Below are 22,127 nucleotides of genomic sequence, written 5' to 3' on the forward strand. Positions count from 1 at the left end.
CCTCCCTCTCCAGTCCGTTACCTCTGAGGCCTCCCGTGCTCCTCCTCTTCACCCCCTGCTCAGTCTGTTCCAGCCACCGTTCCTTAAATGTGCCAGGCACGCTCCTGCCTCAGGGCTTTGCACTCCCTGTCCCCTCTGCTGAGAAGTCTCTGCCCCCAGATTCTGCATGCCTCACTCCCTCACCAACTTCAGGTCTTCACTCGAACGTCACTTCACAAAGACGCCTTCCCTGACCCCCTATTAAAAATTACAAACTGCAATTGAAGTCTCCCTACCCTTTCCAACTGTATTTTCTTCTTTCCCACTATTTTTCTCCGCAAGCATTAATACCATTTTAACCCTCTTTCCCATTGGCAGAAGATAATCTCCATGAGGGAACAAATTTTTGTCTCTCTTGTTAGCTCTTCTATCCCTAAGGCCCACAGAGGCAGGCACACAGGTGCTCCACAACTATTTGCTGAATGAACAAATCAATGAACTCCACCCTAGCAGACATCGTCAGCATCTCTCTTACCTGGATGATTGCAAATTCCTCCCAGTATTCTCCCCACACCCATTCTCACTCTGCTCTCAGTGAAGCAGCCAGAGTAAACATTTCCAAATGCAAATTTGATGCTGGTACCCTTCTCCACGTGAAACCTCTCAGTGGCTTCCCATTGCTCTGAAGATAAAGATAGAATTCTTGAACCCAAGCTCAAGTCTGGCATGGTCTGAAGTCCCTATCCCTTACCCCCCCACCTCTTGACTCTCTTCTCCATGTTACCTACTTGCTCTCTGCACTCCAGCCACACTGACCTTCTGCTTCTGATAAGCATCTATGCTCCCTCCAGCCACGAGGCCGTTGCACATGCTCTTTCTCCTCTTTCCTTAGATCACTTCCATTTACTCTTCATGTCCTAGCTCAGTCATCATTTCCTCAGGGGAGGACTTCCCTGGCCTCTCTGGAGCACTGTGACAGTTAAAAGTTTAAATTTCCTTCTGTGTGTGTGTTTTTGTTTTTGTTTTTGGTAATCGTCAGCCTCCCACTGCTGTGAGGAAGCCCTACAAGGGCTTGGCCATGTCTGCTTAGCTCGCTGCTGCCTTACCAGCAGCTACCACACTGCCAGGTACACGGAGACAATCACGAAATGCTATTAAATGAGAATCAAGTGCTGTACTAGGAAGCCACCCTCTCCTAAAGCAGATGCCTGGAGAAAGAGAGTTTTACTCTAACAAAGAGTGAATCCATGTGGCAACCGATTGCAAAGGGATAAGCACTGAAAGGGATGCAAAACAATGCCATTTCAGTTGAGTTTTGGGCAGCTTCCTAGACTAAGGTAGAAGTTGATAAAAATAATAATGAGTGTTTACTCCAGCAGCTCAACAAGAAAAACTTCTCGAGAGGCAAAATGGACATTTGGAACTCTTTTTATTTGGCCTGGTGGACTATTGACCTGGAATACAAATATTTTCCTCAGAATTATGCCAACCCTGACAAAATGTCATCGGGACAGTGTTGTCTGGAAGAAATTATATAAAGTAAAATGAATTCCTTGGTTAGCTATCTATGTGGTACGGTTAAACCAATTTCTGATTATTCCCATTTTCAATCATCAAATGTGATCATTTTATTTTTGGTTTGTGTCAAATTGTGAGGTTTTAGCCACTGTTAGTTTTCTTTTGCTACGTTAACATCTACCAGAAGTATTTGTTAAGAACTGGATAAGAGACAGATAGTTTGTATTTATTTCTTGGCACAAAGAGCATTAGCAGGGCAAAGGTGCAGGAATTGGTCGTAGGGTCAGTAAGGCCTGTTTTCTCAAGAGCCCCAAGAGGGACTGTACCTGCCTGGGGTCTGCAGAAAGATCTAGGCCAAGTCTCTCAGAGGGCCCGTCACCTTACTCCCCTTCTCCACCCTCCGGCAGCTGGCAGTCCTTTCCTCTCATCCCTCTCTCCTCCCACCCCAACAACTGCTGCTGGGCCAAATAAATAGTCCCTAACACTGATAACTCAGTCTGGCTTTTTCTGTTTGCCTCCCTGCCAGTGTGAGAGCTCATGGAGAGAAGAGACTGGGTTTGAATCCTTCTTGCAACCTTATACAGTACCTGCCAGGCACAGAGTAGCTGTTCTATGTCTGTTTAATGAACACCTGGATAGATGGATGGATGGACTGTGGACAGCTACCTAGACAGAACATAGTCAAACTCCAAGCTGCTCCAAAGCCTCGCCTCTTTAATCCTAAATGTCTTGATCATATCAGAGCCCTGTGTGTGCCTTGCCAGCTCCTAAGCCCAGGAAAGGAGAGAAATGAATTTATTGAAGCACTTTCCCTCATCTCATTTAATTCTCATGACAGTCCTAACGGGAAAGTACTATAAATGGCCCCTGTTTCACAGGTGAGAAAACTTACTCAGACATGTTAAGTGAATTGCTCATGTCAGTGTCAGAGGTAGGATATGAACCCAAGGCTGTCTGATGACAAAACCCTTATGTCACACTGTTTCTGGTAGGCATCACATCACTCCTCCCCAAAGCTCCTGCCTGTTTCCTGAAGAAGGAAGTGACTTGGTGGTTCACCCAGGAGGTTTCCCCATGATGGTGAAGGGTGCAGGTGGGGCCGCAGGCACTGAGCTCAGAGTACAGGAATGCAGGGAAGGCAGGCTCCTGTCCAGGCTGGCCACCAGGAGGCAGGAAGTAATGCACCTGGGCCAGGGTGGGGGAGAGTGGCCCTCCTGCAGGGGGCAGAGCCAGGGATTGCCTAGTGAGAGCTGGCTGGAGAGGAAGGAGTGCACAGACAGCACTCCAGAGCGGGGAGCATGGGGAGGCAGAGGCATGAGGCAGAGAGAGGAAGTGGGACAGAAATCGGCACCTCTAGCCACAGCCCTCCTGGCTCTCACAGAAGCCCTTTACATGGTGGCGCTGGACCAGACAAATGAAGACGGTGAGGCAGACAAAGGGACAAAGACACACAGAGAGACAGAGTACACACCACAGCAAGAGAGAAACACCCAATGTGGACAGAGCCCGCACAATGGCGAGAGATGAAACACATTCTTCTCTCACACACAGGAAACAGACTTGCTGGGATTGGGAATTCTACACAGACACACACATACATACATATCCACAGACAAAGACACAGACACGCAGACGCACACGGAGCCAGGCATCCCCTCTGCGTGCCTCGGACACACACACAGCACTCAGAGACACAGTGTCCTCAGTATATTTATACAGTCTCATCCAGGTCACTTTTGCCTTGCCCTCTGGGTACTCCTCTGCCTGGGCCCAGGGAAAGTCCAGTTAACAGCAGCAACAGCTAATGTCATGTCAGTCACAACTAAACACTTGAAATGCATCAGTCCATTTTATCTTCACCACAATCCTATGAGGTAGAGATGATTGCCTCATTTTACAAATGAGGAAATACATTCAGAGAGGTTAAGATGCTTGCTTAAGTCACACAGCTGGTGAGTAGCAAAGCTGGGGTTTGGACAAGAAATCAATTTGACAGTTTGTACCTTCACTCTGGTCCCCAAAGGGGGCAGCCTCCTGGGTTTCCTCTCCTGGGGAGATGGGGGAGGGGGTAGGCAGGGAGGACAAACCCTGGAGGCTGCCTGATTGTGGGGCTGGGGCAGAGGGAGCCCTTAGGGGGCGGCATTACTCCTAGCTGAGCCAGCTGTGAGAGAGCGTGAACTAGGAGAGGGGCAGCCTGCTTCAGCAGTCCTCAGAACCTAGGCCACTGGCTCTTGACAGCAGGGCACTAGGGCCTCTGTGAGTGATAAAACCAGGAATCCAACTGAGACTGCAGATCTGAAGGAGCTCTCTGGCCGGCTGGCGGCCATTGTTCCCAGCCTCCAATCAGGAGCACCCACTTCCTGTTATTTTAGGCGGCAGGAAATGACCCCATCCCGCAGCCTAGGCCCGCCACAGCCCTCCCTCAGTCCCCACAGAGCTGTCCATGCTGTGGCATACGTGCTGAGAGCAGAGGCCCAGCCTCTGGCCAAGGCCTGAGGATGGCCCTTGAGCTGCATTGTCACCACTGCCTGGCTCCAGGGCCTCCTTCTGGTCTGACTTGCTCAGAGCCAGCCTGAGAAAACAAATCATGGGATGCTCAAGACCAAGATGCCCACGGAAGACCAATTATGCAAGGGAAGCAGGCCAGGCTCTGTCACCAGCTGGCTTAGTCGTGATAATTCAGCATAGAAATTTGGTGCACAGGCTTTGGAGTCAGATGGACCTAGGTTCAAATCCTGCTCCTGCCAGTTCCTAGCTGTGTGACTTTAGGCAAGTGACTTTGCTTCTCTGAGCCTCACCTGTAAAATGGGGACAATACTAGTCCCTACTTAAGCTATTGTTTCGAGGAGCAAATGAGACAATGCATGTGCACGCTGAGCATTGTGCCTGGCACAGAGAAGGCCCTTAATAAACAGGAGTGGGAAATAAGTTGGTTTACCAAGGAGTCTATTCCTGGCCCACATCTGTTCTTACAAGTGGTGAGGAGTGCCGATGGCGGCAGTGACACCATGCCCTCTACCCCCTACCACGCTCTCTGCTCCCCTCAGGACAGAGCTGCAGCTGAGAGGTGATGGAGGAGACACTGAAGGCTGTGCCCCAGGGTGCCAGGCAGAGCTGCCACTGCCAACAAAGCTGCATTATCTGGGCCTGGCTCCTTGGCTCCCTCACTGGCCCAAGGACATGGCTCCCAGCTGCTTGCAGCCTAACTTCCAGCCTAGATCAAACCTGAGACCTGCCCTGACCTCCCCTAAGTGTCACCACTTCTAGTCTGGGCCCTGCTTTCAGCTCCTTTCCCCCTCCCTCAGCCCTGTCCACCAACAGCTGATGCCCCTCCTGAGGGGAAGGGAGGTGGGGAGAGGTGAACTGGCTTAGTGCCCCTTCCTCCTTTTTTGCATATGCATGACTACACATTAGGGGCTCATTAGAGGCCTCACTACTGGGCCCACCAGCCTAAGGAGGGAGGAAGCTGTCAGTGGGAGGTGCCAGCCAGGCTGCCGGGGACCATTGTGCCAGCCTCACCAACTTCTACTCATCCTTTCAGGTCCACCTCAAATGCCTCCTCCTCTGTGAAGCCTACCCCAAGCAGAACCCTCTGTTCATTCTGTCACCATTATACCTGGGTTTCACAGCAGTGAACATATCCACCTCCCCCACTGGGCCAGCAGCTCCCCCAGGGTAGGTAGGGACTCTGTCTGATTCACTTCTCTGCCGTCTGCACAACCAACACCAAGCTGGCACAGGGCGAGCATCAGCATGAGTGTACTGGATGGCTGGCTATACCCATCTCCTGTGTCTCTCTCCTACTCCCACCGCCCATTACACCCTGGCTTATATCTGTCTAGAACTCCCATTCTCCTTGCTCTGTCCCACCTTTACCTCCCAATTAATCACACCTCCTCCTCAGGCCTCTGAAGGAATTAAAACTAATAATGACAAATAAAATAAGAAACAACAACATGAAAATAAAATAAATAAAACACTTAAAACAAAGAAAAAAAAATAATGACAAAAAACAAATAGCTAGTGTTTATTGAACACTATATTGAACACTAACTACATGCCAAGGTCTAGTCTCAGTGTTTTATGTGTTCATCTAATTTAATGATCCCAATGTCTCTATAAGATAACTTCTAGCATTATTCTCATTTTATAGATGGGAAAACTTAAGACTTGGCTTAAGCAACTTACCTGAGGTCACACAGTAATAAGTTATGAAACGGAGATTTAAACTCTTTGATTCCAAAGTCTACACGCTTAGGAAAACTGACTCCCAATTCCTGCCCTCGCCTCCCCGAGATGTATTTGGTATCTCCCTGCTGGCACCAGTTCCGATGATCATAGCCATAATCTGGTAATAACACTGTGCTGAGGGTGTCTGTCAGGATCCTTTAGGTACCTCATCTCCAACCCTCACATTAAACACCAAGATCGATAACACTGCCTCCATTTTTCAGGGGCATAAATTGTGTCTGGAGGAGGTAAGTCCAATAGCCAGCAAATGGCTTACTAGGATTTCCATCCTGGTTTTCTGACCCAAAGGCAGGTACCACACTTGTCCCCTACTCCATGCTGCCTTTTGTTAATGCTCAGTGTGCAAAAGGAATTCAAAGAGGGCAGGGATCATGTCACGGGGACTCAGTCTCAGAGCTATGCCTCAAATTCTCACAGGGTACAAGCAATGGGCAGGGTCTTTACTCCTAGGAAGCCCTTGGCTCAGCGGGGACCTCTGTCACCTTGGATTTCTGTATAAGGACCAGGCATCATTACGATCCAGGTTCTCATGCAACTTCATCTAAATCCCTGCATATAGAACAGTCTTCCTAACTAGGACCCTGTATGCAGGCTCCCCAATATAGCCAAGCATCCCACCCATGCCTCATACTCAGTCCAGGCATCCCACTCAGGTGCCCTAATTATAAAGTAGCCAGCCTCTCAGGCCATCATCTGCGGCCCAGTCACCACCCTCATCCAGGTCCTGTACACACCAGTGCAGGGGACCATCAGGTGCAAAGCGCCAGTAACTAGATGGAATAGACCCAGGTTTGGCCTCCCTGAGTGTTCCCTCAGGCTTAACAGAGCCAAGACAGACCCAAGTGCCCTTGTTCCAGCACAGCCTACCAACCTCCCAAACCACACCAATCTAATAGCCTCCCCTCTAAGTCCTCCAGCTCCCACACCCACACCGTCCCCTCGGAGCACCCACACTGGCATGGGGAGGAGCCCACCCACAGCCAAGTGGCTCCACCTTGTCCTGGACTCTCCGCACCCACAGACACTGTTTCATCCTGGGCCCACGCCCCAGGGGCCAGGGAGGTGACGGGGATTAGGTTCTAGGACTCTATGGAGGTGTGGGGATGGGGCCACCTCCCCCCTGAGTCAGTGGGAACAGAATTTGGGTCCTCAGCAATCACCTTCTTCCCTCCCCTTCCAGGAATTAAAAAAAAGAGAGAGAAATCCCTCCTTCCGACACCAGGCCCAACCAGAAGTCTGTCCCCACCCCCTCGTCAGCTGCTCCCAGATCCGAATGGGATTTGCAGAAGTCCTGGGCGCTGGTGGTTGGTGGGGTGGGGTGAGGGGAGGGAGAACTCTGATGGTCTGGGGTGGGGGGTGGGGGGTGGGAAGAGGAGTGAGAGAGTGAGTGAGAGAGAGAGAGAAAGAAAGGGGGTAGACATCCAAAGCCTCAGGCTGAGGAATGATGTGGCAGGTCCCCCGAGTGCCGGCCTTGGGCCTTCACTTCATTCTCCAGGGGAAGACTCAGACCAAGAGAGGCTGGAAAGGAGGGCGGGCGGGGTAAGCGGATTTACTTCTGTCCCCTTCCTCCCCAAATCGGGCTGGGTGGGCTCGGGAGTAGGCCTGGCTGCAGGGGAAGCGGCCCACTCCCCAGCTCCCGCCCTCGCCCCAAACAATGCCGCCTCCCCCTCCCCCTCGCCTTTATACGCCGGGTTACTTGGCAGCCGCGGCAAAAGACCTCCCCCTCTCCTCCCCTCCCCTCCCGTCCTAGCCGGCCCACAGCAAGCAACAGGCCCTTTGCGCGGCAGCTGGAAGGATGGGGTGGGGGAGAGGTCTGAGCCCCGGCCTGGGCGTGGGGGGCGCCAGGGCCTAGGCTTCGACATGCAGGGCTCCAGGCCTGAGAGTCTGGACCCCCAACACACATTCAGGCTGGTGTCACACGTGGCCACCGGGGATAGGAAGGAGGACAGACTCCCTGGCTCAGAAGAGGATCTTCAGGGCCTGGGTGGATGGGAAGGGGGGTGGGGGCGGGGAAGTCGAGGTGGCACTGGGCTGGGGCGGAAGGGTCACCCGACAACTCCGGAGCGGGGTTCTCGCGGATCCCGCCACCCAGTGCGCCCCAGCGCCCAGGTTGGGGGAAGGGGCAGCTGTCAGAAGATGCGTCGGTGGCCCCAAGCCGCCACCGCCGCAGCAGCCTTTATTTTTAAACTTCAAGTGGTCAGAGGGCGCGGCGGGGGAGGGTCCCCGCCCAGTGTGCCAGTTTCATCCTCGGCCTCCTGGAGTCCCCTTGACCCCCCCCTCCCCATTTCACCTCTGCATGGTTCCCGGCATACCTGGGGGTGCGCCAGCACCCGGCTCGGCATGTGGGCCGCTCTCCATGGCTGCGGCGTCACAGGGGGATCTTGGGGTCTCAGCGGCGGCGGCGGCGGCGGCCGGCGGCCAGGCCAGGGATCCCGCGGCGCATCACGCCTGGCCCGGCCCAGCGGGCAACGACTCGGAGGCGGGGGAGCTCTAGGGAAGGCAGAGGCTGGTTCGGCTGGTGGCCTGAGAGGCTCAGAGTCGCCGGCCGCCCAGGGCCTGTCGGATCCGACCGCGATCCTCCTCCCTTCCCGGCGCCGGCCCAGTCCCAGCCTCGGCCCAACCCTATTGTACCGCCCGGGCTGGGCCTGGCCTATGTACTGGCGCGTACCAAGTGGGACGCAGGGAGGGCCGCCCCCGCAGCGTCCGGAGACCCAGCCACTGCGCGCCCGCCCCGCCGGCCCCCGCCCGCCCCTCACCCGCCCTGGAGCACCGGGCCTCGAGACCCCGGAGCTTTTCCTGCGGGCACGGCTGAGGGGCGACTACAGCCCTAGGAGGACCCCGCCGTCGAGCTGCGTCCCCCTGCGGCCGCGCGTTGGTACGCGCCGCCGCGCGAAGGGCTATGTAGGGAGCGCTCTGGTGACTCACCCGCCGCTAGGACTAGGGAGAGTGGGGGGTGCGGGGCTGGGAGCCCCCATCCCACCCTGGAGCCTGGGAGCTCTGGCTCTGAAACCTTGGCTGCAGCTTCAAGACTAAATTGTCTCTCAAACACACCTCAAATAAAATCCCACAGAGGACGTTGGGAAAGCTGAAGGAGGGTCACAAGGAGACCCCTAAAAAGACTAGACTTTCTCTCCTGGTCATGGTTGGGATTGGAAGAGGCCCGGGAGCCTCGCTGCAGCCCTTCCTCCAGTATCCTATGGTTGGTGTCTTCCCTGCTCTTCTGCGGGGTAATTACAGGCCTGCCAAGCTGCTTTACCCAGGTCTCTAATCTGTTGGGTCCCTCCTGGCTCCAAACTGGGTGGTCCTGGCCCTGAACCTCCCCACCCCCATCAGAGGACCCCTTCAGTCTCCTCGGAAGGATTTTCTCCTCTGTGGCCTATTGAAGAAGGGACTGAGCCCCTTCTGACACCCCTCCCCCAGTGTCCCCTGTTAGTGCCAGCTGAGGTGGGGCCTCCAGCCAAGGCAGGGCGCAGCCTGGGCAGAGCTGGGGAGCCTGCTGGGAAGGTAGATCAATGGTGGTGCTGCAGAGGTTGACAGGAGGAAGGAGGCGCACAGCTGGGCCTGCCCACCCCAGCCCTGCCCTTTGTCCTGACCTCCAGAAGGTCAGTTCTCCAGTTCTCCATTGTCCAGAGATTAGGCCCAGCAAGATGCTGTACTTCTGCCCCCCCTTTCCCGCCAGCGGCTCCTTCCTTGAGCAGCTCCAGAGAGCAGCCATTTCAAGGAGTGTGAGGAACAAAGGGGTCTGGGTCTCAAGCAACCTGAGAGCAGCCTGTCCTGGGAGGAGTAAGTAGTTGGGGGCCTGAACCCTCTGGGGATGAGTTGGGGAGGGAAAAATTCCCCCCTCCAGCCCAAAATCATTAGAAGAGGATGATAGAAGGCCTGCAAGTGGAGCTGGTAACCTTAAGCTAGTGTCTTAACTTTTCTGAAACCCAGTCTGCTCACCTATAGTCATGAAAATAATGGTACGATGAGGTATCATGGGGTCATTGAAAAGGTTAAATATGCTAATACAGATGGAATGCTTAGCATAGAGCCTGGCATATAGGAAATGATGAATAAACAGGCATGATGATGATGATGGGGCTTCAAAGGTAAAAGCAGATTAGGATCTGCTCTGAGGAGCAGATTCCCCCACTTTTGTTGTCAGCCATCCCATCTGCAGGATGAGAGTGGGGACCATGTGGATGATGAGGTTTGGGATTGTCCTTTGTGAGGTCAGATGCCTCAGGACCTGCAGGCCCACCTTGAGCCAGACAGTGAGTAGACACAGGAGAATTCATGAACAGAATCCAACAGGGGGAGAGCTCTCTGGGATGCTCTCTATCCCTAACCCCACCCCAGATCTTGAGGTGACTGCAGAGACAAAGACCTATAGGTGAGAATAGTCAGATACCCTCATTGGCTAGAGCCTAAGAATAGTGAAAGGGGAAATGGTAGCTAAAAATGAAAAGATAGGCCAGGGTTGCATCTGAATACAACTGACCTCATGATGTAGGTCGTGGGGAGCTATTGAAGGTTCTTCATAAGGGGAAGGGTGAGCAGTGCTTTAGAACTGCCTCTGTTGTGTCTAATGATCTGAGATTGACTATGGGGAGCTCATTGCAAAGAGACAGTGTGTGGTATTAGCCTCTGACAGTGGTTCAAAACCAGAGGCAATTTTGCCCCTTAAGGGACATTTAGCAATGTTTAGAGGCACTTTTGGTTGTCACAACTGGGGGGTGTTACTGGCATCCAGTGCTTAGACCCTATGGGATGCTGTTTAACATCCTGCAATGCACAGGACTTTCCCTAGAACAAAAAATCATCAGGCTTCAAAGTATCAATGGTGCCAAGATTGAGGAACCCTTCCCTAGATTGAGGGTGGAGGCACCTGTACCCCTTCACAAGATGCTAATGGTGGGGACCAGCAGGACATGTGGGAGTTAGGCAACTTGAAAGATAGTTTTCTTCTCACCAGCTTCAGAAGGCTTCCTACATGCTGATGGATCTACAGCCAGTCCTGGGAAGATGGGGTCTGGAGACCACCAGTGTCCTGTGACTGCCAAAGTCACAGGTGACAGATGGAGTGGGCTTCTCTCTATTTTCCCCCCTAACTGACCAGGATCCCTGGCAGATCCCAGGCCTCGGCCACTGAGAGGGTTTAGAATGGGTGTCTCTCCCTGAGTTTGGGCCTGAGTGACAGTGCCTGGGGATCCCACATGCCCTCTCCTCCCCACCCCCCCAATATTAAACGTTCCAAAGAAGGAACAAGCAGGGTGTTTGCAACATCCAGGGCTGAAGCTCCGACAGGATGCACTGACCTCTTAGGTGAGAGGCAGGGAACTCCCCAGTGCCTTCCCCTACGACCCAGAGCAATCTCCTCCCCCTTTACAGAAACAGACTTGAATGAGCCGTTAGTCTCATCACAGGCTGGTTGAGGGGAGGAACTGAATGGGGATCAGAAATATGTCCCCTTCTCGAGATCCTTTTAGGGGGAGGGCAAGAATAAGAGCATTTACAACCTCCTAGGTTTGGTGAAGCAGGGTCCAGGATGAACCTAATGGAGGGGTGAAGGAAATCACTGGGAGATTGATACAGAGATATGAATCAGGACCAGAGCCCTGGAGGCTGCCTTCACACCCACAAAGTAGGAAGTGGGAGGGGCCGCATGGTGGGGGCAGCAGAGAATAACTGACAGTAGAGTCTCACTTCTACCCCAACCCCAAGGCACTGCAGAAGGAAGGGGTCTCTAACTCAGACTGCTTTCCTGGGGAGCAGTAGCTTCCAGGTCCCACTCCCTGGGACCTGGGGTAGGAAATATCCTCAAGGGCTTTGGCAACACCAGCTACAATAAGGCCTCCCTCCCTCCAGCTCTTGGGGAGCAGAGGAACAGAGAGGGATTGGAGCGGGAGGAACTCAGATCCAGGACTAAATAGAGCCAATCCGTTGGGTTCCTAGGAAGAGGTCCTTGTCTAGAGCCTCTGCTGGGGGAAGGGAGGCTGTCCTTGCTATGTTCTTGTCTAGGGAGAAGGAGATATGGGTAGGGAGGGGGTGCCTAATGTTCCTAAATGTCCTAGGTGGAGAGAAATTGGGATTTGGGGATGATGGGAGCTGTACTGACAGCCCTTGGAGCAGCTGTCTAAGGAGCTTTTAAATTCCCATCTGAGCCAGGAGGAGACTAGTTCAGCCTAAGATGGACACCCCTCCCCCCAACTCTTAAGTTAGGGCTGATGATGCTTTGAGGAGGAGTCCCAAAGAAAAAGATGCCAAGAGGAGGAATCACAGGCAGAGAGAGAATCTCAGAGGTTGGAAGACAGGCAAGGAGAGGCTCCACCTCCAGTCTCCAGAATCTCCCTGCCTGACAGCAGGCTGGGTGGGGTCAGGCAGCAGGCGGTGACTGTGACTCAGGTTTCTGTGGGCAGCCAAAGGCAGCCAGCAGGGAGGAGCCCAGACGGACAGACAGGCCAGCCAACTGCAGCTTTCACCTCAGCTGTCCTCTCTCCTGGGAATGCAGGAGGCTCTTCTCTGGCTATGCTGGCCTTTGGGTGGCTAGCAGACCCCTGCTTTCCCCCACCCCCACCACTCATGTTCCTTCCCAGAACCCTCAGCCATTAATCCCCTTCCTTGGGACACTGACACTGGAGGGAGAATCAAGGGGCACTGCCTCTAGGGAGGCCCCAGAATGTCTGTGCCACAGGGAGAAGGGTATAATAATGATTTGTCCTGCACCCTGAGGGAAAGACCTGGGGAATCTTAGGCACTGATCAGCCTGGGCCCCCCAGTCTTCCCCAGCCTGGCTGGCTCATGTCTAGGCAGGCTGGTTGTCATGGTGAAGGCTAGGGGCTAGAATGCAGCTACTGCAGAGTCAGGCTACCAGGGCTACGTGAGGGGAGGGTGCTCAGTGACTTCCAGCCCTGCCTCTCAGAATTGACCAGCCAGGGAAGGTTGGTTGGTGGGCATTTAAACCAAAGAGCTCTGGTCAGGGACTGTAGGATTTCCCCCTGGTGATGGGTGAGGGTGTGGTCAGCACATTCCCTTGGTGTTTCTGGGGCTTGTTTGTCCGGCTGTGTTTTTAAAGTGGCTGGAAGAAAGGGAATACATATTTACTTTGTGCCCAAGTGCTCTGCATACACGGCTCACCAGTCTTCACAACAACTGAGAGAGATCCAGCAACTTGCCTAAAATGGCAAAACTGGGATTAAAACCCAGGACTGGCTGCAGCCGAGGCCAACGCTGGTGATCTTTCTTTTCTGGAAGCCAGGCAATGTAGTTGTTCTAGGGGAGGGAGTGGGGAGCAAGTGACCTGAACTTTATCTGACACACTGGATGTTCCACCACGAAGTCACAGGTGGTAGGATGCAGGCGCTGGCTGCGTTTGGGGTTTGGGGACAGATGGTAGTTTGAAGAGAAAACCATTGGCAAAATGCTTGGCACATAGTAGGTGGTCATTAAATATTTTTGTAATGAAGAAGCCAGATCTGCGTAGTTATTTGAAACATCCTGGGAACTTTTAGCTTTGAATTGCAGCAACAGCATAAGAAGCTAGTGCGAAAGAGGGACTTTCCGAAACCAACCCTGGCGAGAGAGGAATTTGCGGAGCATATCTGCGTGGGGGCTGAGAGGGAGGAGAGATGGGGTAAGTGTGTGAATGATACAGGATTACCGCAAGCTGCGGACGCCACCCAGCGGTCAGAATGCAGCCTAGGGGAAGACAGGCTCTACAAGTCAGCCGCGCGCGGAGCTTTCTGGGAGTTGTAGTCCAGCTGAGCTAAGGGGTGGTGCTGCCAGCGGGGCTGTTGGGTGTTGTAGTCCGACGTTTATCGGGCGGGAGTTACCCTCGTACGCCGGACCACGAGTCCCGTGATGCCCCGCGGCAGGCCGCGCAGGCGTGGTGAGTCGGTGCCGGTCAGTTCCGAAGGCTGAGGGGCTGCGCTTGAGCCGGCGGTATTAGAAGGGGTTGCCGAGTGGGTCTGTGGCGAGGCGAGGTAGGGTGGCTGGCACCATGTCGAGGCAGACGAACCGAGGCACGGAGAGCAAGAAAATGGCAAGTCGGAGCGCGTGACCTCGCGGGCGGGGCGGAATGTGGGCGTTCTGGGGAAGGGGGCCCGGCGCGGGGCGCATTTGGGAAAGGGCCCTCCTATGAATCTGCGAGGGTGGTGATTCCGCTGAAGGAAGAAGGAGGCTGCTTGGTGGGTGGAATAGGGAGAGCCGCTCAGGGGCGTCCCGGGCCTGAAGCCGGTTGGAAGGCGCTGGAGTAACTCAGGGACCTCCCCCACGGCCGGAGTGCAGCTGTGTGCTAGGCTGACAACGATGGTGATAACAGCGACTACCACCTATTGCTCTCTTACTGGGTGTTAGACTCTGGGCCAGCCACTTTCCGTATATTATCTTCTTTAATCCACAAAGTAACCCTCTCAGATGGATAATATCGCTGTTGTACAGCTCCGAGAGGTTACATAACTTGCCCAGATGTACAGCTAGGAAGAGTTAGGATTTGAACCTATGTCTGTCTCACTCCAGAGCTAATGCTTCAGACTGATGGGCCGTACTTGGCGTTCTGAGATGCCCAGATACTGGGCTTGCCAGAAGGAAACTTTCTATTTAGTAGAGTAAGAAGAAGTGGGCAAGTCTAGGCAGTAAGTGGCGCCCCTCTGGTAGGGGGAGGCTGTCTTGTCCTAGAAATAGTGGGACACCATATAGTCCCATAAAATTTGGCTGCAGGTGGGATCTGGGCCTGGAATGTAAGGTAGATGACATTTTCCTCCAAACTAAGGGGACTTCTTGGCAGGTGTTCCTTTTCTTTGGCATATTCTTTCTTCCTCCTGTTTGCCTATACTGTCTGTTTTTGTTTTCTGATTGAAAAACTGAGAAGTTTGCATGCTGGGCAGATCTGGGGTCTTTTGTTGACACTCAGCTCTAGAGGGGATGTTTCAACTTCCCTCAAGCTTTTGCATCTTACACCAGGAACAGCCACCGGAAATGTGCTGCAGAAGGACCTAGTACTCCTGAGTAGTACTTAACTTTTTCTCTTTCCTGCCTTTTTTGAGAAGCTGATGATATCTATGGATTGTCTCTGCAGAAATATTAAATAGAAAAATATGTACAGACATTTACTTAAATTTGGGGGGATTTGTGCGTCCCCTTAAGATACTCCATGGAGGGCCGGCCGAGTGGCGCGATGGTTAAGAACTCGCTTGGGATGCCAGAGGGCCCCGGTTCGGATCCCACATATGAGGGCCAGTGACACTGCCCTCCACAGCTAAGATGCTGAACAACAGCTCAACCTGGAGCTGGGCTGCCATGAGTCGCCGGCGACGGCGTAGGCTGCAGTCCCTGTGGCAGTGGGTTGCCATGGGCTACCGTATGTAGCCAGCAGCCAGCGTGAGCGGCCAGCAGCCGCAGTGAGCGGCCGTCCAGAAGCCGGCGACTGATCTGCCTCGCCTGAGAAGAGCGCAATGATGGTGCCAACTTGGGCCAGTGAAGCAACGTCCTCCACAACTAGACTGAAGAACAAAACGACAGCAACTTGTCTGTTCCCCTTCCCCCAATTCCCCAGCACTGTTCCCATCCCCCCAATACCCCAATAAAAATCTTAAAAAAAAAAAAAAAGATACTCCATGGATCACAGTTTAAGAATTCCTCTTTTGGAGGAAATACCAAGAGTTTAAACAAAGAAGAAAACAATAAAGAGTGTGTTTTGCTAGGAAACTGTCATGTAGGGGAGAAAGCATGGACATTGGTTAGAATTCTGTCTTAATTGATCCTCAATTTCCTTATGTATAACATGGGGACGATAATGCCTACGTAGGAGTAAATGAGATTGCAGTGTAAAATACATAGGGCATAGTAAATATTTTCTCCTCCTTTTCTTAATCTATGAGCAGATATGAGAGGTCTTCCTGCTTAGTTTTCATATCTTGCTCTTGTTTTGTACCTTTTTTTTTTTTTACCTGAAATCAATATTGAAATCTTTTAATACCACTTTAGCAGGAACTGCAGTGTCCGCCCCCAGCTCCAGTGTTCACCCAGTTTTGGTGAAGTGAGGGATTATGGAGGGACAACAGCACACTCCTGCCTCAGAGCTTTTGCAACTGCTGTTGTCGCTGCTTCAGGCAGTCACCTAGCTTACTCATCACTTCATGCAGTTACTCAAATATCACCTCAAAGAGGCCTTCTCTGACCATGTGATTAGTTCTCTGTCCTCTTATTCTACTGTTTTCCTTTATAGCACTATTTCATTTAAATATTTCATCATAAATTACATATTATTTTCAGTCTCCCCCCGTGAGAATGTAAACTCTGTGAGAGTTGGAATTTGGTTTGTTCACTGCTCTGTCTCAACACCTAGAATTATGCCTGGCACTAAGCAATCTATATTTATTGAATGAATGACATGAAGGTTTGGTGTATCCTCTTCATTCATTTCCTACTGGTACCTACTTGGGGCTTGCCACACGATCATCTTTGTAGCCACCTGATTTTCATGTGCTCCTCTCCTCTCTGTTTGGGGTGTCCCCACCTCTAGCAGCCCTCTTCCCAGTCAGCCCAATCTTCTGCAATCAGCAATCTTCTAATTGCTGTGCTCCCACTTAAGCCTTCCAAGACTTAAAGGGCTAATATACCCAAGTAACTAGACCTCTGCTTTTAGCCTGTGCAAACAGAAACAGCCCATTTGTCTAGCAAACTTTTCTTGAGTCCCAACTATATGCAAAGCTCTGTGCTATGTGTTGTGGGAAATGCAGAGATGAAGTCCTAGTCCCTAAGCACATACTCTATGAGAGAGTCAGAAAAGTATCAAATATATGGTGATGGAAGGAGAACTGACTCTGGGTGGTGAACACACAATGTGATATATAGATGATGTATTACAGAATTGTACACCCGAAACCTATGTAACTTTACTAACAGTTGTCACCCCAGTAAACTTTAATTTAAAAAAAAATTAAAAATTTTTTTTGACTTTCTATATTGTTGCTATTATAAATGATTTATTTTTACCTACTTTTTTTGTGAAATTACTAAATGGTAAAAAAGAAAAAAAGAAAAGGAAAAGTACACAACACAGGGGTATAGTGTTATCTGGGATTGAGTCCTGACTTCACTGCTTATATACTGTGTGACCTTGGGCAAGTTTCTTCATTGTCCTAAGCATCAATTTCACCAGCTTTGAAAAATCAATGTAAAAAGGTAATAATAGTATCTGTATCATAGGGTTGTTCTGAGGGTTAATTGAAGTAATGCATGTAAAGCTAGCAGTGTGACACTGCACCTAAGAACACAGTTTTGACAGTAAATGTCAGCTAGCAAGCCTCCGTGTTAGTAAAGATCTTAGCCTTCGTCTGTCTGTATAGCTTTTGATTCTTGACTGCCACTTATCACCATCTGGCAAACCACATAGTTTATGAATTCAGTTTATTAGCTGTCTCCCTCCTATTAGATAGTGGCTGGTACATAGTAAACATTGATTGAATGTTTTTTTTTTCTATACACAACCCCACTTCTATTTTTAAAATATGAAGACCTTTAAGTTATATATTTATGTCGCACACTCTTCCAAATAGGCTTGGTTCCTAATTGAAGATGGAGACAGATTTGCAAATTAGAGAGGGTGTGGAGAGCCTGGGTCAGGGATCCTGTTCCCAGATCCTAGGCATATTGATTCTGTGACCATGGGCAAGATCTGTCTAGGATCTTAATTTCTCTTATCAGTAAATTGGGGGCTGCTGCATGTATAAGGGGCTTGATAACATTATGATATGCGTATTACTTGGCAGGGTGGGCTGAGGCTCTTGGAGTTTCTATCCAAGGGCTCATTAATAATGGAAGGAAAGCTCTCCTGACTTAATGCAGTGATGCCAATTCTATGGACTGGTTACTGCTGGATTGTCTCCATCCATTCATGCCCAAGTCTTTTTATTGCCAAACCCTTAACTTTACGAGAAAAAAGCATTCCCCTTCTTCCTAGCTTATCTTTATTTGCCATATTCGTAAGTGGTCTCTTGGAGACACCCTGATATGACTATTTTAGTTGAGTTCAGAGAGCTTCCTGATTCTGAAACTGATTCTCTTTGACTTCCTAGTACAGCTGAGTTTTGTTTTGGGGGAGTTTATTAATATTGTAGTTGTGGGGAACAGTGGATAGAATGAACATTGGCTTAGAAACTCTTGGTTTTTGTCCCCTAGAATTACTTTTGTCAAGTATTAGCTGTTTATCCTTGGGCAGATTATCTTAACTATTCTGAGTCTCAGTATCCTCTTCTCTAAAATGAGATTAATTCCTGCCCTTTCTGCTTCACTGAGTTATTGTGGGATGGAAAATGAGATGATGAAAAATTGAATGCAGTATGTAAGCAAAAGGCATTCACATTATTATTCTTGCAGTGGCCTCACCTCTAGGCCATGGGGTTGAGGTGAGGATCATTGGGTCCTCAGAGCTTGGGCCTTAACATTACTTGGACTTTCTTTCCCAGAAGACATAAAGACAAAAAGGTGCTCGGCTCCAAGTTTGACAAGCCTCTATTCAGAAGGGAGTGATTGGGTGACAGTTTTGATGTTCAGCCTTACATCTGTGTGAATCCGTTGGTTCAAATGCACTGTTAACATGTTTCTCGCTTTGTTTAACACTGATAATGCCCTCCCCCTGACCCGCTGCTTTCATTCTGTAGTCTTGGTTTAGGCCATTCCTTTCACCTTCCTCATCTCTGTTTGTTGGTAGGAAGGTGATAGGATACTTTACCTCAAAAAGAGTTTCTGTGATTTTAACTTTGGCTGTAATAGAAACCAGCCCAGGTCAGTATTGTGTTTCAGATACACAAAAGATTATATTCCTTTCCCAGTTACCCCCTTTCCGGGAAACATTCTAGCTATAATATTTGTCAAGAGGAACATTATTTTTTCCCATGCTGGTGACTTAAGAGAGGGTTATCATCCATGCCATGGACTTCGTCTAGGACTTCCTTCCTTCCCCGTGGACCTGGGGGAGGCCTTAGGAGTGCAGTTTTAACTCTAGGCTAAGACACTCTGGACATTCTAAGGTGTGGGGAAGCCAGTGGTCACACCTGCTAACCCAGAGAGGGTAGTTTGTAAATGCCTGCTTTGGGTCTGTCTTTCACAGTATCTAGTGAACAATTACTGCTCTAACACCAGATTCTCGTGACTTGAGCTTAGGCTTGGCAGCTGTGGTGAGGTTCTGGGTTGGCAGAAGCCCACCTTGGTGTGTTGGAACAGTGACTGCTTAGTGCATGAGGTGCCTTTTGCAGCCATTTTGTAGTGGATCTGGCTGCATACCTGCCACGTTGACCCTGGGAAGCTAAACTCCATAGGGGATGATGTTCTCTCCCACCAGACACAGGTGACCTTCCTTTGAATCGCGACAGTTTCATTGAGGCCAAGCCAGACTCTTACCAAACTTTCTCTTGTATGACTTGGTCCTGACTGCCTTTTGAATTTTTTTTAGAGCTCTGAGCTCTTCACCCTGACCTATGGGGCTCTGGTCACTCAGCTTTGCAAAGACTATGAAAATGATGAAGATGTGAATAAACAGCTGGACAAAATGTGAGTGAGCTACTCTGTGGGAGCAACAAGAATGGGGCTCCCTAGCACATTGACTCTACATGGTTCTTTAGAGCCCAGAACAGGGTTCTCCCTTTTGTAACCAACATTTTAGTTTCCTCTGAGCTCATTAATTGGGATGTTTTGGAATTAATCCCGTTTTCCTTTTATCACCAACAGCCTTATGTTTAGATGTAAGACATTCAGACCCCATAATATAGTCTGTTCTCTCATTTGCTTTCCAGGGGCTATAACATTGGAGTCCGACTGATTGAAGATTTCTTGGCACGGTCAAATGTCGGGAGGTGCCATGACTTTCGGGAAACTGCAGATGTTATCGCCAAGGTCATTATCATGGGCCAACTGGCCATGCTGAAGAATTGTCATTGGGAGGCACTGCTTACCACTCTCTGTCTCCCTTAGAGAGGCCCCTAGCATCCTAAAAGATGAGTTAGGCAGCTGTTTGGGCCAAAGAAGCCTTCCTGGTGGTTTGAGAATAGCACAAGTCATGGAAAAGGGAAGAGTGGTTGGGATCATCCCTGTGGATTAAAGTCCCACTGAAATCAAAGCCAGATCTCAACTGTGAAGAGGTAGCACAGTGGTATAGGGCTTAAGAATACAAACAAGTCTGGCCTCAAATTCTGGCTCCAGTACTTAACCAGGTCTTAAGTAAGTTACTTTTAACCTCTTCAATTACCAGTTACCTTACCTTTAAAATATAGAAAATAAGAGCTATCTCACAGAGTGTTGTAAGGAGTAAATGAAAAAATGAACATGATCATTCAGGTCAAATGAATGCACTTAACATAGTGTGTGCATGTAGTAAATGGTTGCTATTAATGTTAGTGTTACATAATATAGGATTAATAAATGATAAAACACCTATAGCTTTGTGGTGTCAGTTACCCATAAAGGTTGGATCTTTCTGTTGTAGAGCATGTTGTCCATGCCCAAATCCTAGAGAGGGTTGACAGTGGAGAGAGTTTTGTGAGGGTTTCGAATTAGGAGGGTGGATAGAGGGAAGGGTGTCTTCAGAGTACTTCTGCCCCCATGACCTGTATTCGCTTTCACGAAGAAGGGTTCAGACAGCACAGACAGGACAGGGAAGTGGGTTGGGGCCTGCCTGCGCTGAGATGCTGGTTTGGGGCAGCCACCCCACTCAGAAGATCAGTGCTTGCTTCTGCTAAGAAGTCCAGGTGGACAGTAAGTTGTTGACTAATTTATGATGCCTTGAAAGAGAGGGGTGTGGAATTGTGCACAGATATCTTCCATTTTTTGCCCTGTGAATACCTAAAGCTTCAACATCTTGCAGAGGCCACAGTTTTGTTCCCGAGCCACTTAATACCCCTGTGCCAGCCCATCACCTTCCTTATTGTACAGCCCCTACTACTCTTCCCATTGTGCTGTTGTGTGTCCCCTAACAGGTGGCGTTCAAAATGTACTTGGGCATCACTCCAAGCATCACCAATTGGAGCCCTGCTGGTGACGAATTCTCCCTCATATTGGAAAATAACCCCTTGGTGGACTTTGTGGAACTTCCTGATAACCACTCATCCCTTATTTATTCCAATCTCTTGTGTGGGGTGTTGCGGGGAGCCTTGGAGATGGTGAGTGCAGCTCTTTACCTTCTGGGACACCTGAAATGTAGTAGAGGCTTGATATATGGTTGAAGGAATAAGAGAGAAAAGCAAGGCCTTTGGCTCACCCAGCACTTTGCTGCCTGAGATGGTGGTGCTGCTGAGCGTAGGATCTATGCTGGTCGTCTCTATGTGGTGATGATCCTCCCCCCTAGGCTGGGAGAAGGTGCTGTCAGCACCCATAGTCCAGAACACCCATTTCCAGGTTGGCTTATTTGGTGACAGTCTCATTCTGGGGTGTTCTTTGCTATAAGTCTCCTTAGGAATCATGACCACTGCCTTCTATCACGGAATATTGGATTTAGCAATCTTGTCCTGTGGGAAAGCAGCCCCCCTTTTTTAGGAGTTATGGATGAGCCAATTATAGCCCTATTCATAACCGTTCCCCAGAGGCCATGGCTAGGCAGCCACTCCTTCATTTTCCCACTGTTCCCCAGGTCCAGATGGCTGTGGAGGCCAAGTTTGTCCAAGACACCCTGAAAGGAGACGGTGTGACAGAAATCCGGATGAGATTCATCAGGCGGATTGAGGACAATCTCCCAGCTGGAGAGGAATGACAGTCCCCAGGACTCCCGGGTAGCCAGCAGGAGCGCTTGTTGGAATCAGAAAGCCTCAGTGCTCCCTCTGCCCTCTAGAACTGAGCGACTTTTGAACACGGATGTTATATATTCTTCTAACCTTGTTTTCCATTCTCCATGCTAGTAAAGAGCAGACTGTAATAAAGTCCATTTGCCCCACGAGTGTGCGCGTTCCAGAGGGAAATCCTTTGCTCCCTTCTCCATCAGCGGGGCTGGATGTAGTCATCCTTGGTTGGACTAGAAAGAGCTCAACCATTGTACATTCCTGTGTGAATTTTCCAAAGTGAAACCTGCTTTGACCCCATTAAGAGGCAAGCCTAGCACACCTATCCCTGGACCTTCAGAAAACCACTGGCAAATGGCTGTAGGGGGCCCGGCGTGACGGACAGGGAGGAGAGCGGGGGTGGGGGGTGGGGGGTGGGTGGGTAAGAGTTGTCAGCTGTAGGGGACACACTCTAGTGCTTGCCAGGGGAAGGGGAGCCTGTTGTGCTGGAAACACTGACTTCTGGGAAGCCACCCAGGTTTCTCCTCCTCCCTGCTGTTTGGAGGCAACATCTCCTCTTTTTACAGAGGCCTCATCCTTTTTTCTTACAAATTCTTCAATAAAGACACATTCTTGAGTGAAATCCCAATC

The 22,127-nt window shown here is 50.5% G+C and overlaps 2 protein-coding genes across 16 annotated transcripts in view; one reads left to right on the forward strand and one right to left on the reverse strand.

The window, feature by feature from the left end:
- MAP7D1 (MAP7 domain containing 1) overlaps window positions 1–8,559 on the reverse strand; it is a 22,589-nt gene extending 14,030 nt beyond the window's left edge. For 9 of the 14 annotated variants that reach the window (XM_019658625.1, XM_019658581.1, XM_019658606.1 and 6 more), the window contains exon 1: window positions 8,061–8,392. In XM_019658625.1, coding sequence (XP_019514170.1) covers window positions 8,061–8,106 — 46 coding nt within the window. In that variant the 5' untranslated portion in view covers window positions 8,107–8,392. Of the gene's footprint in view, window positions 1–8,060 lie in introns of all 14 variants that reach the window. The other 5 variants (XM_019658629.1, XM_019658615.1, XM_019658587.1 and 2 more) reach the window with 3 other exon arrangements.
- On the forward strand, window positions 7,178–22,127 carry TRAPPC3 (trafficking protein particle complex subunit 3). Of its 2 annotated transcripts, none has more exons than XM_019658649.1 (5): window positions 7,178–7,287; window positions 19,184–19,281; window positions 19,524–19,623; window positions 20,703–20,885; window positions 21,353–22,127. In XM_019658649.1, coding segments are annotated over exons 2-5 (405 nt in total). In that variant the 5' UTR covers window positions 7,178–7,287; window positions 19,184–19,279; the 3' UTR covers window positions 21,473–22,127. The 2 variants fall into 2 exon arrangements, with proteins under 2 accessions (XP_019514194.1, XP_019514184.1); XM_019658639.1 differs by lacking the exon at window positions 7,178–7,287 and adding an exon at window positions 13,599–13,771.

The sequence above is a fragment of the Hipposideros armiger genome, unplaced genomic scaffold (assembly GCF_001890085.2).
Source record: "Hipposideros armiger isolate ML-2016 unplaced genomic scaffold, ASM189008v1 scaffold_10, whole genome shotgun sequence".
Lineage (NCBI taxonomy): Eukaryota > Metazoa > Chordata > Mammalia > Chiroptera > Hipposideridae > Hipposideros > Hipposideros armiger.